This window comes from Chinchilla lanigera, unplaced genomic scaffold (genome assembly GCF_000276665.1).
Source record: "Chinchilla lanigera isolate Chin_1 unplaced genomic scaffold, ChiLan1.0 scaffold00105, whole genome shotgun sequence".
NCBI lineage: Eukaryota > Metazoa > Chordata > Mammalia > Rodentia > Chinchillidae > Chinchilla > Chinchilla lanigera.
Genome location: NW_004955506.1, coordinates 2,386,378 through 2,404,839, shown reverse-complemented (window position 1 = coordinate 2,404,839; position 18,462 = coordinate 2,386,378). Strand labels below are relative to the sequence as shown.

General features: G+C 41.9%; 1 protein-coding gene across 2 annotated transcripts in view; it reads left to right on the top strand.

Moving 5' to 3' along the window:
* Positions 1 to 3,064: 3,064 nt before the first annotated feature.
* The window catches only part of Rptor (regulatory associated protein of MTOR, complex 1), a 392,354-nt gene continuing 376,956 nt past the window's right edge, over positions 3,065 to 18,462 (top strand). For both annotated transcript variants that reach the window (XM_005407318.2, XM_005407317.2), the window contains exon 1: positions 3,065 to 3,249. In XM_005407318.2, the coding sequence (XP_005407375.1) occupies positions 3,088 to 3,249 (162 nt within the window). In that variant the 5' untranslated portion in view covers positions 3,065 to 3,087. The remainder of the gene's footprint in view (positions 3,250 to 18,462) is intronic.

Genomic DNA, 18,462 nt, shown 5'->3' with positions numbered 1-18,462 from the left:
CTTCATTGCATTTATTTATTCAGTGTGAATGTTTATGGAGGTCCCACCATGGGGCTGGATCTGAATCATTTTGGGTAGGATGTTGGACAGAATATAGATTCCTGTCTCCAAATCTGGCTGGTTTTATGTAATCATCAGGGTTACTTTAATAAAGACGCAGACCCTGAACCTCTGTCTTCCTGCTCCTTCTGATTCAGCAGGTCTAGGGTGGAATCTGGGTATCTGTATTTTAAAATAGTTTTCTGGTTGATTCTGACTATCTGCTGGGTTTGGATTTCAATGGACTCACTTATTACCTTTTAGAATATCCCATGAGGTAAGTAGAATCCCCAAGGATTCTTTACAAGAAAGCATAGAACTGGCCTTGGTGTTGCATGCCTGTAATCCCAGCACTTGGGAGGCTGATGCAGGAGGATTGTCCTGAGTTCGAGGCCACCTTGGGCTACATAACTGAGTTCAAGGTCAGCCTGCCCTACATAGTGAGACCCTGTCTCAAAAAACAAAAACAAAAACAAAACAAAACAACAAAAAGGATAGAATATAGAAATGAAATGGGTTTTCCAAATCATAGAGCTGGTCAGGAATGAAAAGGCTTAATGCTCTTGCTTTTCTGTAGCTGCGGCTTTCTGCAAGAGTGCCTGGAGTAGAGCTATGTGGAGTCTAGGGTTGGAGGAGAACCTTTGCTTACACTGGTACCTGCTTCAGGGCTACAAGAGAAGGGCAGGTGACAAAGCAGAGGCAGGAGTTATTCTGATGCCATCAGGGGAAAAAGGGGTATTCTTGATTCCATGCAGCCCCAAAGACTCTCTGCTAGTAAGTATGGGGCTGTTCTCTGCCAACAGATAGTTGGGAAAGAGAAAGTTAATCTCTTCAGTGTTCTGTTGCATTGGCCTGACTTTCAGTGGGAGGATGATTGTATAAAACCAGCCAGATCTCAGGACAGGAAACAATATTCCCTCCAAAGTCCCTTCCAGTGATTCAGGTCCAGCTCCATGGTGGATCACTCCATAAACTCAGTGGAATATAATAACAATATAGATATTTGGAATGATAATTGACCCAACAACTTTTATTAAACACTTGCTATGTGGTAGGTGAGAAAGATCTGGAATGCTGCATCAGTCTCAGGTTGAAAGGAACATAGATGACGCCATTTGGATATGGACTACCATATTGTGTCCAACCCTGGGAAACCACCTGCAAGAGATCGTATCTGGTGGGGACCAATCTGAGGCTTTAGATCAATGAGGGACAAGGATGCTAGGCTGCAGTAGCCACAGATCTTTTGAGGCTAACATTCAGTGAGCACCTATTGAGCACGTAGGCACCTTCACAAGTTAATTCTATTCTTCCAAATGGGTAGTATTATCCAAATTTTATAGTTTAGGAACTAAGACTGAGCTAGTTAAGAGATTGTCTAAGGTAACAGAGACGGAAAATAATATAGCCAAGACTTCACTGGCATCAAAGCCTGAAGGCAGAGAGGGCAAAAAAGCCTGGATTTCTTTGTCTACCTCTGCTCTCTTTAATGGCTACATGTGTGTTTCATTGGCAGGCACTGCATACCACATTCAGATCTTTTTTTCTTTCTTTCCTGAGTTTTGTGTGCTTGTGTGTGTGAGGGTCCAACTCAGGGTCTCGTCTTTGCTAGCTACAGCTCTACCACTGTACTAACTCAGTAATCCACATATCATCAGTAGGTAAAATTTATTGATTTGAAATAGACAAATGAAGTAATGCAGGCTTGCCTCCGTGCATAGAGATCTACAACTTTCTTTGCACAGGAAGCTGTATTAAATTAAGAGGAAACCGATCAGAAAATAAGATGGATTAAACAAAAACTTACAGTTGAGTTTTTTTTTCTTTTCTACTTGGTGTTCTATGGAAAAATTACAACGAAAATCTGCTTGACACTGTGGAGGATACTATGTGCCCCCAAAGCCAATCAAAACCACCCAAACCGCCAATCTTTTGTGATATTATCAATGGTTCTTTCTGAAGTTTTTGCAGTCTTTTCAAAACCTGGAAGAAACAATGTGGTCGATTTCTTTCATTTAGAAGCATGTAGCTCCATTTGTAGCAGCAAAAATCTTTTTAAAAGAAATAACTAAGTGGACATAGTTTTGGCCTCAGACTTTGGTAACACGAAGCTGATTGAGAGACAGGCGGTATGGGTTGAAAAAAAATAGACCGCGGTCACCAGGGCAACAGGGGCGGGGACTTCTTGCACTCTATTATAGCCTGGGAAGCTCGGCCAGAATGCTCGAAAAGTTTTGGCTTGTTGGCCGCACCGTAGATCGCGGAGCATGCTGGGCCTTGGTAGTATGGCGTCCTCCTTGATGTGCTGATGAGAGGAGTTCACTGTAGCTCCAAACCTAAGGGCAAAACTCCCCTAACCCAATAAGACTACATTACCCTTTTTCTCCGCACGTCCGTGCCGCCCGTGCCTCGGGGCTCATTCTCAGGCAGAAAGGAGCTACGGGGCCGAAGAACAGGACCAGCGAGGCCGCGCGGACCCGGGGCTGAGGAACAGGCTGCGGGCGAGCACGATGGGCTGGTGCTGGCTCTGGTTGCAGCACCTGAGGCGAGTGCGGGACCCGCAGGGTTGAGGGTGGCCGGACGAGACCGAGGCGCTCTGTTCCCTTGGCCGGAGACCTCAGTGCAGTCGGCGCAGGCGGCGAATTGGCACCAGAGCGGGCGGCCTGACTGTCCTCTGATCTGCTCAGGCGTTGGAGGCCGAGAGCGGGGTCATCGTGAGGCCCGAAGTCTCTCACGCTTTTGACAGCTCCACTCGCAGCCCTACTAAAAACAGACAGCCTTAGAAGCAGCCCGTGGCTGGGGATCTGGGTGTGCGTGTTTCTTTCTGTGCGGAGCTCCCTGGGCTGCCCTATTTCCCATCCGCTCTTCCCACTCCTCTCCGACTTCCCGTGCAGAGTTAAGAGATAAGGGTCTCCGAACACTTCCATTACTTTTCGGCTCCCCTTTTTTTTTATATTTTATTTCATTAATTCTGGTACTCGCTAGTATTCAAGGCTGGAGGTTCTCGAGCGCTTACTGCCAAGGACTCCACCACCCCCTCCCCCGCTGATGGAGTCCGAGATGCTGCAGTCGCCCCTTTTGGGACTCGGGGAGGAAGATGAGGCCGACCTTACAGACTGGAATCTGCCTTTGGCTTTTATGAAAAAAAGACACTGTGAGAAAATTGAAGGCTCCAAATCCCTAGCTCAGAGCTGGAGGATGAAGGATCGGGTAAGTGGATTCCCAGGGCATCCCTTGGACTTGTTTTTGCAAGGAAGAAAGTTCAGAACCAGAAGAGTGTCCTTGGGAAAGCGTCAGTATTATTGCTTGGCCACATGTTGTTAGTCAACTAAAAAGCAAACACCATTTCAGACTCCAGTTTTTGGTTGAAAATGGCAAAAACTGTTTCGGGTAGTCGTTATTCACTGGGTACTGTTAATTCAAATGAAGTTTTAATTCAGCCCAAAGTTAAGCAAATCAAAAAAATACAGCATGCAAGTGTTAACATGCAATACTTAGTCCTGTTAACACTTGCAGGAAAGACACCTTGGGGAATAATGCTTGTATCTATGTGATTGGACTAATTTTGTTAATCTGGTTTTTTTGTTGTTGTTTTTTAAATAGGCTGGGTGAAGTGTAGAAGTCTGATATACTATGCTAGGAAACAAGATTACTGGAAAATGTTCAGTTAGTAACAAATTAGAGCAAAGTTATTTTAAAGTTACAGTGAGCTTCATCCTAGTCTGCTAAACAGTTTGTCTCAAAGCCAGACTTCCTTTTATGTGGTTTCGTGTTTTGCAATTTGGATACAGAATTTCTTGAACGGAAATTAGGGAGTACTGAGCATGATGGATTGGAACTTGGCTCAGGTTTTTTAAGGGGGTACGTCTCATGGTGTTGGAGTTTGGACAGTGAGTCATAAACAACTGGTAGGAAAGAAAAAGACAATTTTGTTGACTGTCCTTTGTCCACAATATCTATTTCCTGGTCTCCAGAGCACATATGTATGCATATAATTTGTCTTAATATGGTTTGTTTTTTCCTTCTAGGCCGCTTTTGTTTGTGTGAGTGGTATAAAAGAGGAAATTGGTGTTACAATGTGTGATTTACTCTAGGCTATGTATATTCTTATAGAAGATTATTGTTTTTTAGTATATGATGTCGAACACTTATGATAATGCTAGCAGTTGGTCACTAGTAACCACTACCTCAGTTGTTTATTTGGTTTATTTTTTAAAGGTTAGGAAAATTTGTGTCATCTAAAAGCAGTTTAAGGAGTAAAATTGGTCCCTGGGAGTGGTTGTATAAAGTCTGCCTTATGGACATCTTTAGCAGTAATTGTAGTGTCACTTGGGCAGCATGTATACTAAAAAAGTAATTATATAGTTAAAAAACCTTTGTAATTGCTATGCATAAGAAAAGAAATTTATTTTAAAGCAACTCCATCTAATTTTTTTTTTTTTTATTCTATTTGGAGAGCTTTTTTTTTTTTTCTGGGAATTGAACCCAGAGCTATATCCCCAGTTCTTTTAAACTTTTTAAAATTTTGAGACAAGGTCTTAAGTCATTAAATTGCCCAAGATGGATTTGAACTTGCAGTCTTCTTGCCTTAGCCTCCTAGAGTGCTGGGATTGCAGGTATGCGCCATCAGGTCCAGTTTAGGTTGTTCTTCTGAAATGTAGTTCCTTCTGTTACCTTAAACCCATTATCAGGCTGTTCAAAACAGGTTAATAGAGTGTTGTTTTGTTTTGTTTTTTTCTATAGTGCTGGGCATCAAACCAAGTGCCTTGCACATGCTAGGCCAGCACTCTTATGGCTGAGCTTTATCTCCAACCCATTGGGTATATATTTGGCCTTTTAACTTAAACATTAATTTATGAGTGATCAGCATCCTCAATTAAGCTCTTCTCAGGTTAGTAACAAGAACAACAAAATTCTATGAATCTTTGTACTATTGAGATCACTACTTAGAAAAGGGGAGGGGAGAAAGTGCTTTTTCTGACTTTTGCAACTTGTTCAGTGAAGAACACCAGGAGCTAACATTTTCACTGTATTAAAGAGCCCATCTTTTTTTTAGGTAGACCATTGGGGGACCTTTTCAGTGTACCCTACTGAGATTATAGTTGCAAATTCAAATGATGAAGAATTGGGAGGTACCACGAACAAATGGAACAGGCCAGACTTAACAAGAGTGATGGCACAGATTCAAAGGCAAATGGCAGCAGACCTATGACTCAGATTTTCTGAAGGGGACAGTGGGACTTTGGAGTGTACATGCCACAGCTAAAGAGATAGCTGGGTCTTGATCTTTGCTTCTTTAAGAAGCAGAAAGCAGTTTTTTTAAAACCATGACATCTTCCGGTTTTAAAGTCTTCCAGTTTTAAAGTCTTGGTGCTAATTTTGATACTATAAAATACAAAGCAGTCCAACATTGCAAGCAAAACAAACTTCATTTGTGAGACAGTTTTGGGCTAGCAGGTTATCCTTTTGGTCTGCCATTGGAGTGATAGGCAGCTACTCCAACACTGGTCTTGAGTAGCCCGGTGTCCTGACCAATCTATCTCACTGGGCTGGGTGTGGGGACTTAATGTAGCAGCATTTTTGTAAAGCAGCGCCTTTACTGTGGGCCTGGTTGTGCTCTATGAGGTGCCAAACCTACCAGTTCCTGGGAGTCATTTACTGTCCTGCGTGCAAGCTCAGTCCTTGCTTTTCCCAGAGAGTGTTGTGTAATTCCATATACTTCTATATGTATTATAGTTCCATGTACTTTTATATGTATTAATAGTTCCTCACTGGTATTTTATTTAGTGGCCTTGTTACAGATGCCTGAAACTGGTGTCTTCACCAAAGTTGACTTGTAATTCCAGGAGGTTTTTCTGTCTGTCAGTGTTTGCCATCCTTTTGGTTACAGCACTTGCTCACTGTCAGTTGGGATTTATACAGCCGTTGTTTTGAATCAGTTATGATTTTTAAATTGTGGATGTCACAGCACATCTTAATTACTCTTTACACTTCAGTAACTATTAGCTTAATATTGTTATTGTCAAATGAGTGTGTTGTCTGGTTAATTCTTTAGATAGTAAATGATGCATACATGTATTGATAGTATTTTTGGCTTACAATTTTCAAATAATTAGATATGTATGAATTACAGTTAAAAGTGAATCATCCATGGACCCATCCCTAGACACATATGTATATATCTGTCCCATTTGTGTTTTACTATGATACTTTACAGTTATTACAGAGTTCTCCAATTGGAAAGTGAGCAGATGGGGATAGTTGGTTTCAGATGGATCCATTGCCTGGAATATGTGGGATGGAGTCAGGTGATGGCTTCAGAGCCACTGCTCTGAAAGAAGACATTAACAGATATGCTATGTCTACATCCATATAGGTCTGTCAATAAACATACTCCCTATGTGCATGTTGAGGGCCATTCTCAGACATGTTATATGTATACATTTAGCATCTTGGAAGATGTGAGCTGTCTGTGTGTGTGTAGGAGATGAAACTGTAAAATGAGGAGGCCTGTTTCCTAAATCAGTCTCTAGGTTCAGTTGCATTGCTTTGAAGACATACTTGTTTGAATCAGCTGTGGAGAAAGAGGGTAGATATATTAAACTATGATGTGGACAGTAAAATATTCAGGGCCTCTTTTAAACCAGGATAAATAGTGATATTTATAGTTTTTTACTACCCCTTCTGATTCTTTACCTTGCATCTTAGTTACTCCAATTAGACTCTCTTCGAGTCCATGGAGACTGCTTTTGATGTGGTCATCGTTTGTTGCTAAATCTTAAGGTCCCTTCTCTGTCCTTAACCTGTTTGACCTCTCAGTAGCATTCCACACAGGTGACCACTATATCTTTCCTCACTTGCCTCTGTGTTTACATCAAACTTTGGATTTTCTTCTTGGTCACTGAAAGGTCAGAGTCCTTTCCCTTTTGCCACTTAAGTGGGGAGGGCCTGGGGACTTGGCTTGTTCTGATGAGCTGATCTCATCAAGACCCATGGTTTCAAATGCTGTCAACATGCCAGTGATGGTCACCCCAATTTCTGGTCCTGACTTCCTCAAAGCTCCTGTCCGAGGTGCCTTGTTCCTGCTTCATCTTGTTTTCCCCATTGCAGTATACCACAATCACCATCCACTCAGCTGTTGAAGCTATAGATCCAGAGTTTGTCCATAATTCTTTCCACTCCTTGTTGCCCCATCTAAATTCATCAGTAAAACCTATCAACTTTACCTCCAAAACATATCTTTTATTGGGTGGCTTAGTTTTGCTCTGCCTCTGTGATTCCAATCTAGGCAGCCTCCATCTCTTGTTTGGATGACTACAACCATATACCCATGTCCTGACTGGTCTCCCTACATTCACTTTTGTTTTTGTCTTTTTGAGACAGAGTTTTATTATGTAGTTCAGGCTGACCTTGAATTCACATTGTACCAGGCTGGCTTCAACCTTGCAGTGATCCTCCTGCCTCAGCTTCTCAAGTGTTGAGATTACAGGCATGTGCCACCATGCCTGGCACTACATCCACTCTTGCCCTACAACTGATTGTTCACATGGTGGTCAAGGGATATTTTAAAGGTGTAAATCAGATTCTGTTACTTCACTACTGGTATTCTCCACTGGCTTCCTAAGGCTTGGAACAGAATGCAAACTCCTGTCCAGGCTTTCAATGACTTCGTGATCTGGTACCTGCCTACCTGCCTTTTCTGCTTTTTGGATAGTAACATGTGGAATATACTTCCTTCTGGTTTCTTTCTTTCTTCTTTTTTTTTTTGGTACTGGGAATCGAACTCAGGACCTTGTGCTTGCCAGGTAGGCACTTGTGCCACTGAGCTATATTCCTGGCCCCACACTTCCTTCTAATCTTTACACACCTGGTTCCTCTTCATCACACTTAGTCACTTCCTAAGACCTCCCTGGTCACCCATCTGAAGTAGCTACCCAAGCAGTCAGGACCACCTGTGATCATTCTTTCTTTGGTACTCTTTTCTATATTTCATTCCCCAGATGAAAGTGAGCTTTTTATCATAAAGTGAGGATTTAATTATGCTAGTTCATAGCACAGTGCTTGGCAAATGCTAGGGATTAAGCAAGAATTACTGATGAAAAAGTGAATTGTTTACAGAGGACTCCTACATAGATTACCTCTCTTTAGGCTCAATAGTGCAGTAAGTTGCTTAGGGATCATTACTTCTGTGTTACTGATGGAGAAATTGAGGCTTTAATTGGCTTGCCTGAAGTCTCCTAAGTGACAGGCTAACAATGAGAGGAAGCCTATTCTTTAAAAAGCAAAAACTAAGTATATCATAATGCCTCAACTAAAATACTTGCATGAGAGGTCATGAGTCTGAAACAAAATATATTGGGGTACATGTGGGTGGTGATGGTGATTTGGAAGTAGATGTTAGACCAACAGTCAGCAGACTGAGAACAGTGGCTGGAGATATGGACTGGTTTAGTCTGCTTTGCTTACTCCTTGCACTCTTGGGGTTCCCCCAGGCCCTTTCAGGAGTTCTTGAGGTCAGAACTATCTTCTCAGGGCAATAGAAGATATTGTTGGCTTTTTCCCCTCTGGGGATGCTGTCATCGATGGTGTAGAAGTGATGGTGGGTAAAACTGTGTTGTCTTAACACGAATGCAGACATTGGTGGCAAACTGCACTAGTAGTTATTGTTTTCTTTGCTGTTCACCTGCATTAAAAAAAAAAAAAATTCCAGTCACTGAGAATGTCTTTGATAAAGTGGTGAAAGTATTTAATTTTACTACATTTCAGCTCTTGAGCCCAGGCCTTTTCAGTACCTGGTGTAGTGACCTTTCACCTGCACATGAGCCCTGTGGCTGTCTGAAGGAGTACAGCTGCAGACCTGCCAGCTGCTGCTTGCCTGAATGCAGCCTGCCCCAGTAAGCCTGGCAGCCCCACCCCCTCAGGCTGGGGTACCTGGTGTGCATGTGCTGAAAATGAACTGAGTGAGCTGCCACACTGTAAGGAAAGCAACTGGCAATATTTGTTGCCAGTGAGAAAATTTGAGTTTCAATTGAAAATTAGGATTTTAGAAATCTTGTATCTCCATGTGAGCTTGACAGCTCCCTGATACTTGAAGACTCTTCTGACGAGAATATGGTGACATATTAATGAGTGCAACTTTTTGACTACTACAGAAGGAAATTTGTCCACATTTGAAACATCTTCATACTTCAGTGAACCAATCTTTCTTTCTTTTTCTTTTCTTTGCTTTTTTTTTTTTTGAGACAAGATCTTGCTATATAGTTCAGGCTGGTCTTGAACTCTTGAACTATGTTTTTGTTTTTTTTTTTTTTTTTTTTTTTCCAGTACCAGAAATCAAACTCATGATCTTGTGCTTGCCAGGCAGGCGCTGTGCTGCTGAGCTAAATCCCCAGCCTCCTTGAGCTCACTGTGTATCCCAGGCTGGCCTTGAGCTTGGTGATGATCCTCTTGCCTCGTCTTCCCAAGTGCTGGTGTTATAGGCATGCACCATCATACCTGGCTGCTGAACCAACATTTCTAAATGACCAACACATGAAATAAAAGTCACCCATGGGCAAGCGATATATTCAAAGTCATACCAGTGAGTTTTAGTATTCATTTATATGTTTTCATATTGATAGGTGTTCTATTTTATACTCCATTGAACAGATTGCAGCAATTAAGTATTTAAGTAGTTAATATAAGTAGTTAAGAAACTACCACTTATTTGAGTTTTGAGGTAATATCAAAGAATACTCTTTATTTGTATATTCTAATGCGCCTGTAGTTTCTAGCTATGTATCTTTGTAAGGCCATATTCTCCTGTGCTTCAACTGAAAAAAAAAAAACAAAATAACCCCCCAAAAACCAAAACCCAAAACAAAAACAGACTGACTGTGGAAGCGGATTATTAGAATATAGCTGTCTTTTGTGAAACTAGACAGTAAAGAGATTTGCAAGAAAGTAAAACAATGCCACTTGTCTCACTAGCAATTTTTGAAAATACAGTTATTTTTCATAGAAATATGTTATTTGAATATGTAATGAGTTTATAATTACTTTTAAATGAATTCATAAATATATTGATTTTTCCCTGTTTTAACTCCTAATATGGAAAATGTTGATACATATAGCTCATAAAAAAAACTATTTGGGGATCTCCAACAATCTTTTAAGAGTATAAAGGGACTGCTGTCAGACATTTGAGAGTTGTGAGTATAATTAAAAGAATATGGGCATCAAACTGAAATCAGGGAGTAAGGAGGGTATCGGGAGGTCACGGGTTGGCCAACATGTCAAGCAGTGATTTGAACATTAGGTAGGAGGCTAGAAGACCAGAGAACCTAGTCACTGCGCTCTTCCCATCCTTCAGACTTGGAGTTGCACAGTGTTTGTGAAGAGCCTGTGGTTGGAAAGGCGTTGCCTGACTTGTATCCTTAACCACTGTGAGGGTCTCCAGGGGCTCCAGACTTCAGCGTGTAGGCAGAGGGAGTCACACCAGCACTTAATCACTCAGTAGGATCTTGTTCTGTGAGTAGAGGAAAACGGACCCCATCTGGCAAGTAGGTAGCTAGCAGTCTTTAATTCAGTTCAGCAAAGGCTGATTGTTCCTAGGAGGACAGAAGATGTCAGTACCTAATTATTATACACTGATATGTGTGTCAGGCTGCTTACAGGTGAGAATAACACTCTTCTTAAGAACATCTTGATTTCATGCTGAAGAAGTAAGTCATCTATGTGGAGCCACATTTATGACTGTATGCACTGTTTGTGTGGAGCAGAATTAACCTCCGCAACAGTAACTTAATGTGGTTGGTGATGGGGAGCTGCTTCTGAATTTAAGCTGGGGAATGCTGAATATGAATTTTTGTTCCAAAGATATCAGTGGCTGTAGAGGGTGGAGTGGAGGGTTTGGGGAAAGATGATAAGTGGAGAGATAGCTGGAGACCACAGGGGCTAAAAAGAGGCAGACACAGTAGGGCTGGAGGATAGGATGTAGATTCTGTGGATTTGGAGTGGAGTTAATGAGTGGGCAGAATTTATGAGCTAGTGTCAGCTGTCTGGTGGTTCAGTCACTCTCTTTTTGTGCTTGAAGTGTATGAGCTTTCCTTAGCATGTGTCTCATATGAGTCTCAGGAGTCACAGAGAACCATCCACCTTGATTTAAAAAAGTCTGCTTTAAAAAAATGTGCCATGTTCCATTTTGAACAACATACTGTGGAAGAATCTTGAAATGGATATGAACATTTCCTTCTCATTATCACTTTGTAGAATTCTAAAGCTAGAGTCTTAACAAGATGGCATGTGGATTATATATAGATGATGTTCTCCAGGTTTCCAGCTCTATCGTTTTATCCCAAAGATATTAAAAAGGTACTTTGGTCATCTACAAAGCTTGTTTTAGTAGAGCTGAAGTTTGACACCTCTTTCTTTTAAGTCTAATTAAAAATGTAGAAAATGCTATTCTGGTAAATGTTGGCCTTATATATTAATGCTATAACATGTTCTTCAACCTTGAACTTGTCAGGCACTGGGAAGTGTGATTCTGCAGAGAATTTTCATGCCTTTGGAGACAGAACAGGAAACAGCTCAAGAGGAAACAGTCATTGATAACAAGTTTTAATTTTACCCAACTGTCAGTACTTTTTTAGTATGTGTCTTTTGTTCTTTACTAGTACTATTTTGTATTTTTAGATTTTGATATAATTTTAAACTTATAGAAAAACTGAAGAATAGGATAATTAACTCCCATATACTCTTAACTCAGATTTACCACATTTATGTCTTGCCTCACTTGATTTATGATTCTCTGTTTTTACATGTAGAGATATAATATTTTTCCTTGAACTGTTGAAAAGTTAGTTGGAGATCCTGTCCCTTTTCACTCCTGAATATGTGTGTGTCTTAACTGAAGAGTCAGCTGGGGATATTGTCCCCTTTTGCTCCTGTGTGTGTGCACGCCCATGTGTGTATCTTCTAAGAACAAGGGCATTCACTTGGGAACTGCATCACAAGTATAAAAACCAGGGCATTCATCATGGGTATCTAATACTATTACTAACCCCAGTTCACATTAAAATGTTGCTTTTTGTCCCCTAACTTCATTAGTAGTCTTTGCCCTTTTGCTTTTTCCAGGATTCCGTTACTCTATGTATCTGCTTGAGTCAAGAGGAGTTTCTCAGTCTTTCTTAGAATTTCCTGACTTTGATTTTTTTAACTGTGGTAAAATACACCATCTTAGCTATTTTTAAGAGTGCAGTTCATTGGTATTAAGTGCATTGACATTGTTGCTTGTGGTTGGTCAGTTGTTACTATAACAAGTACCTGAGATAATCACCTTATAAAAAGAAAAGAGTTTATTCTGGCTCATGGTTTCAGATGTTCCAGTCCCTTGTCATTTGACCCCATTGCTTTTAGGCCTGTGATGAGAGAGCACATCTGGGCAGAGCATGGGGTGGAACAAAACTGCTCAAGTCATGGTCGGGAAGCAAAGGAGAGAGGAAGGGGTTGGGGTCTCACCACCCCCTTCACGAGTACATCCCAGTTACTGGAAGAGCTCTCATTAGCCTACCTCTTAAAGTATATCACCTCTCAATAGTGCTGAGCCCCTGTGGGCCTTTGGGGCCACTTAAGATCTAAGCAGTATTAGCATTGTACAACCATCACCATCTCTGGAACATTTTCATTTTCCCATACTGAAACTCCATGCTCATTAAACTTTAATCTCTTGTTTGCACCTCTCCCAGCCCTTGGTAACCACTGCTCCTGTATCACCTCCCTCCCCCTTTTCATAGTGCTGGGGATTAAACCTAGGTAAGTACCCTACCCCTGAGCTGCATTTTAAAGCCCTCTTTTTTTTTTGCTTTCTTTTTCTTCTTTTGAGACAGGCTCTTGCTATGTGGTACAGGCTGGCTTTGAACTTGCTTATGTAGCCCAGGCTGGCCTTGAATTCACAGGGTTCTTCCCAAGTGCTGGGATTATAGGTGTGTGTCACCATGCTTGGCCTTTTTTTTTTTTTTTAAATGAGATTTTTGCTGTGTTGCCCAGGCTGGGCTCAAATTCATGGGTTCGAGTGATTCTCTTGCTTCAGTCTCCTGAGAAGCAGGGACTGCAAGCACATGCTACAGTACTTCAATGGCTTCATTGCTGTACTTTCTATGAATTTGTTGACCCTGATACTTCTAAAGAGAATATTTGGTAGCATGTCTTTAATGTCTGCCTCATACTCAGATTGAGATTATGTTTTGAGTAGATTATGTGACTTTTTTCATGTTGCTTTGTCCCAGTCTTACCTTTGCTCTTTTTTTGTTTTGTTTTTGTGGTTACTAGGAATCAAACTCAGGCCCTCACGCTTACCAGGCCTGTGCTGCACTGCTGAGCTATATGCCCAACCCACCTTTGCTCTTTTGATCCCTTGCTATTATTAGTAGTTTTCTTGCCTCTTCATGTTTTCCTCTTTGTCCCTTTCACATGCCAGTGTTGAGTACTTTTTTACTTTCCCACACAGTAGGAAAGTGTAGGCTCACACTGTAGACTCCCTGTTTGGTCCTGGAGATTGCCTTTTCCCCAGGAACTCGGGTTGCTGTATGAAAGTAGAATTTAGTGTATGTGCTGCCCAAGTGAGCATATGAGAATGGAATTTAGAAGCTAAAATGTGGGCATTGGGTGTACTCATTGCTGCTGGTGTGCATCATTGGAAGGCCCTCTCAGCAAGAAAGACTTGCATGGAGAGGTTGGTTTCTGTTGATTTTTATTTCATGTTGAACACCAGGAATGCAAAGAGTCTTCAGTGCCACCCATTACCACTGGCTGCCTTCTTCTCTTCTCTTCTTATTTGCCACTCCTTCCTGCCAAAGAGAAACTGGCCCCATGGTTCTCATTTAATAATTTGCCCAAGCCAGGAGTGCAGAGGGAGTCAGAATTGCTAATCCATACCACTTGGGAATTGAGATTCATTTACCTTTAGTGTTTGAGGTAAAACTGTTAATACATGAACTGCACACACATGAACTATTGTGAACAACACAAAAACAATAGCAAAAACTATTAGAAACAGATATCAGCTGGGTGTGATGGTGTATCTCTCTAATCCATCACTTGGGCAGTTGAGGCAAGAGTGTTAAGAGTTTGCAGCCATTCTTGGCTATATAGCAGAGTTTAAGGCCAGCTTAGATTAAATAGTTAGACCTTGCCTCAAAAACAAACAAGCAGACAACAAAAAATTATCAATAGGGCTGAGGATATAGCCCAGTGGCATAAGTGCCTGCTTGGCAAGCATAAGGTCGTGAGTTCAATCACCAGTACCGCCAAAAAACTATCAAGGTTTGTCAATGTTTTGTATGGAAATCATTGTTTTAGTAGGCATTTAATGCCATTTACATAAACATTTTGGCACTGAGCTTGGGATGATGTGGAACATAAGGGACATGAGACATGATTGTGGGTCTTCAGGAACTTATTAAAAAAAAATTATTTACTTGTAAAAAGTCAAGGAGAAGCCAGGCATGGTGGTACATGCCTTAGTCCCAGCACGGCAGACTGAGGCAGGAGGATTGCTGAGAGTTTGAGGCCAGCCTGGGCTATATAGCAAGACCCTGTCTCAAAAAAAAAAAAAAAAAAAAAAAAAAAGTCAAGGAGAAGTACAGTATGGTAAATATCCATCTGCAATTGCCATTGAGTGACAGTAGTGGTTGAAGACATTCTGCCCCTGGACATTTGTATGATGTCTCTTGTGCATGAGGCACTTACCTGAACCCTGTACTGCTGAGGGAGGGAGTCTGTAGGGGTTAGATGAAAATCTCTTTGCTTTGGTGGGATGGTTGGGGGTACATGGCAGGAAAAAGGCTGTAAATTCTCAAATAATTGATTTATAGACTTTAGTAATTCAGATAATACTTATTGAGAACCTTCTATGGGTCAGGCACCATGCCAAGTGTTAGAGATACATTGATGAAAAATCTCTGGTATTTTTCCTTGTTGTTGGGAATTAAACTCAGGGTCTCACACACACTAGGCATAGCTCAGCCACTGAGCCACACCCTAGTCATTAATTCCTGCTTTTAAGGCATTTAGCAGTTACAAGGGAAGATAGATTGCCACATGAGGAGGCAGGGGATGTGTGGGTGCAGGGATGGAGAACAGCCCCAGGAAGGTGGAACTCTGAGCCAGTACTAAAGCTGAATAGAGTAAGCCAGGCCAAGAAGGGAGAGGGTGGGAGGGTCAGGTGGCAGAGCCAGGCTGTGCAGAAGCACTGGTTGAGAGCTAAGTCTTTGGGAAGTGGAGTGCTTCTCTCTTGGAGCCTCTTAGGCTTTCTTCCTTCTGTGGAAGGTGGTGCTCCTGCCCATTCACTGCTGTCATCCTGTTGCTCTGCACTCTGTCGAAGGCTTTGTTTCCTGTCCTCACACTACCACTACCTCAACATTTGGTCTTACATTTGTTATGTGTAATGAATGACATATACCAAACAGGGGCTTGCTGTTCATGCTGTGTCCCCAGCTGCTCTCAGAGTGACTGACAGGGAGTAGATGATCAATAACCATTGAACAAGGCAGAGAAGTACTGCTAGATCTGTGAGCTTAGAGGGGACATACCCTGGCAGGCTTTTTAAGACTATAAGAATCTGGATTTTATCTGACAATTCAAGAAGTTTTTAAAGCAGGGTAGTGACATGATGAGGATTACATTTCAGAAAGATTCCTCTTGCTGCAGAGTGGGGTGTGAGTGTGAAGCTATGGATGAGTATATGTGTATGTGTGAATATGTACAGTATGTATACATGTGTAGGTGAGAATGTATGTATATTTGTGGTTATGTACGTGTTATGGTTTGTGTGTGGATGTCCCCCCAAAGCCTCAAGCAGTCATGGGGGGAGCTTCTAGAGTTCATGATTGATTCATGGTCCAGTGTTGGAATTATGGATGTGAGTGCTATACCTGCCCTGGGGTGGGTAGTTTTGCATACAATGTAAGGGAGGGAAAGAGGCTGCCACTGCCGCTCCTCCCTTGTTGCCTTTTTTTTTTTTTTTTGGTACCAGGAATTAAACTCGGGACCTGCATTTGCCAGGCAGGTGCTTAGGCCATTGAGCTATATCCCCGGCCCCTCCCTTATAGCTTTTGCTGTCTTCTCCTGCCATGAACTGTTGCCCTCTGTCATGTGCCACTCTGCCTTGGAGCCAGCCAAGTATGGATTAAAACCTCTACGAACTGTGAGCTAAATAAACCTTTCCTTCCCTAGTTTTGGGTGTCAGGTATTTTGTCTCAGCAATGAGAGAAAAGTAACCAAGATAGTATGTGTAAGTATGTATACGTGTATATATGAGAATGTGTATGTATATGTGTGTTAAGTGTGTTTATTGAGTATGTAAGTGAAGGTATGTATGTGAGAATATATATGAGTAGGCATGTGTATGTGTTCATGTATGTTTATACCATGTGTTTTTTTATTGCCTGAGTATATATGTGTATTATGTATGAGAATGTATGTGTGTATATATATATATATGAGTGTGTAGATGTGTAGGTGTGTCCGTGTGCATTATATATTATCTCAGTGTATGTGGTGTGTATGTGTGTATGTATGGGTGTATGTATGTGGGTGTGTGTTTATGTGTGTGAATGTGTATGTGTGTTTGTACATGGGAGTGGGGTAGGTCAGGAGCATCTTGAGGATGAGAGAACTGGTGGCAACTTGGGTTAGAGGGGGGCCAGTGAGGCATGGCAGCTCCATTGTCCCTGAACCAGGACTGATGGTGTTTATCGATTGGATACAGGAGGTGATGGCAGCCTTCTGGCTGGATGTGGGAGCAGAGAAGACAGTGGGCCTGCAGGACTGGAAGGAGGAGGCTGTGTTCAGTTGTGAATATTGGGGAAGGTTTTCCTAGATGGTATTTTGGTGGGGCCTATTGAAAGTGTTGCCCAAAATGATGGCCAAGCCCCATCCCTTGGCCTCTGGCCTTCATCCATTCTTTTGTCCCTGTTATATGTGTTGCAAGGAGCTGTCATAGTGCACACTGAGCAGCATTCAGTTCAAGGCTTTACTTTTCACCTCTTCTCCCTCCTCTTCCTCCTCTTCTTCTCTTCCTTTCCTCCTTCCTCCTCCTCCTGCTCTTCTTCTTCTTCTTCTTTTTTTCCACAGAGGGCCATATAGTCCAGGCTGTGTTTAAACTTACTATCTACCTGCTTTAGCCTCCCAAGTACCTGTAATTATAGACTTGTGCCACTGTGTCTGGAAATAATAAAACATTATAACTAAACTTTAACATTTTTTATTTTTAAAAAGTATTTTTCATTTAGATTTACAAAATAATATTACAAAATATTGGGAAAATGTAAAAGTATAATGAAAATAAAAAGATACAAGATCCTGCTATGCCACTGTTAATATTTTAGTGTACTTCCTTTTTCTCTGTCTTCCCTTTTCCCCACTCTCCAAACCTGGATTATCCTTTCTGTGTAAATTATCGTTCTGAATTGCAGATATATAGCAGTCATCCCTCAGTGTCTGTGGGGGCTTGATTCCAGGAACCTGCTTCATGGATACCAAAATCCAAGGAAGCTCAAGTCTTACATATAAAATGATGTAGATTTGCACATAATCTGTATATATCCTTTATTTAAATTATCTCTAGATTGCTTATGATACCAAATGTAATAAATACTTGCTATGTAAATAATTTTTCTACTGCATTGTTTAGGGGATAGTGATAAGAAAAATGTCTCTACATCTTCAGTAGAGACACATTTTTGCTTTTTTGGAATGTTTTTGTTCTGTTTGATTGAGTTGGTTGATGCAAAACTTGAGGATACAAAGGGCTAATAGAATATAATTTTGACTCCCTGTGTGCGCCCTGCGCCAAGTAAGCGAGTGTGCTCCAAAAGCTGCTGGTCCTGTGGTTTGAGGCCGTGCTTTACTTCCATTACCACGGTTCCCAGCTGAAACTCATGGAGAGAGCGAGGTATTTCCCATCTACTTCCTGGGGGCAGAGTGGGTGACCCAGGACCTCACAGACTGAGTCTCTGCCGCCATTACAGACTGAGTCTCTGCCCTCCATGCACCTGTGGCAGACAGGAGGTTCTCACTCAGAAGCCTCAGGGACTGCTCTAGCTGGCAGCGGGGTGTGTGTGTGTGCGTGTAGCCCCCTCCCTGTGTGCGCCCTGTGCCGAGTGAGTGAGTGCTGCAAGAGCTGCTGGTCCAGCAGTTTGAGTCTGTGCTTTACTTGCACTGGGACCCCCTAGGGGGTCACAGGCATGGGCAGTCTGTGATTGCTGCACATCCGGCCTGCATCTGGTTCCTGTATGTGTCCTGAACTGACTGGAGACACCAAATCAGGTGGTTTACAAACTTTGACCCTGCAGTTTGTGTCTGGATTTTGCCTGTACCCTGAACTGCCTGGGGACATAGGTCCACTGGCCTGGGATTGTCACACCAGTGCAAGCCAAGTCTGGG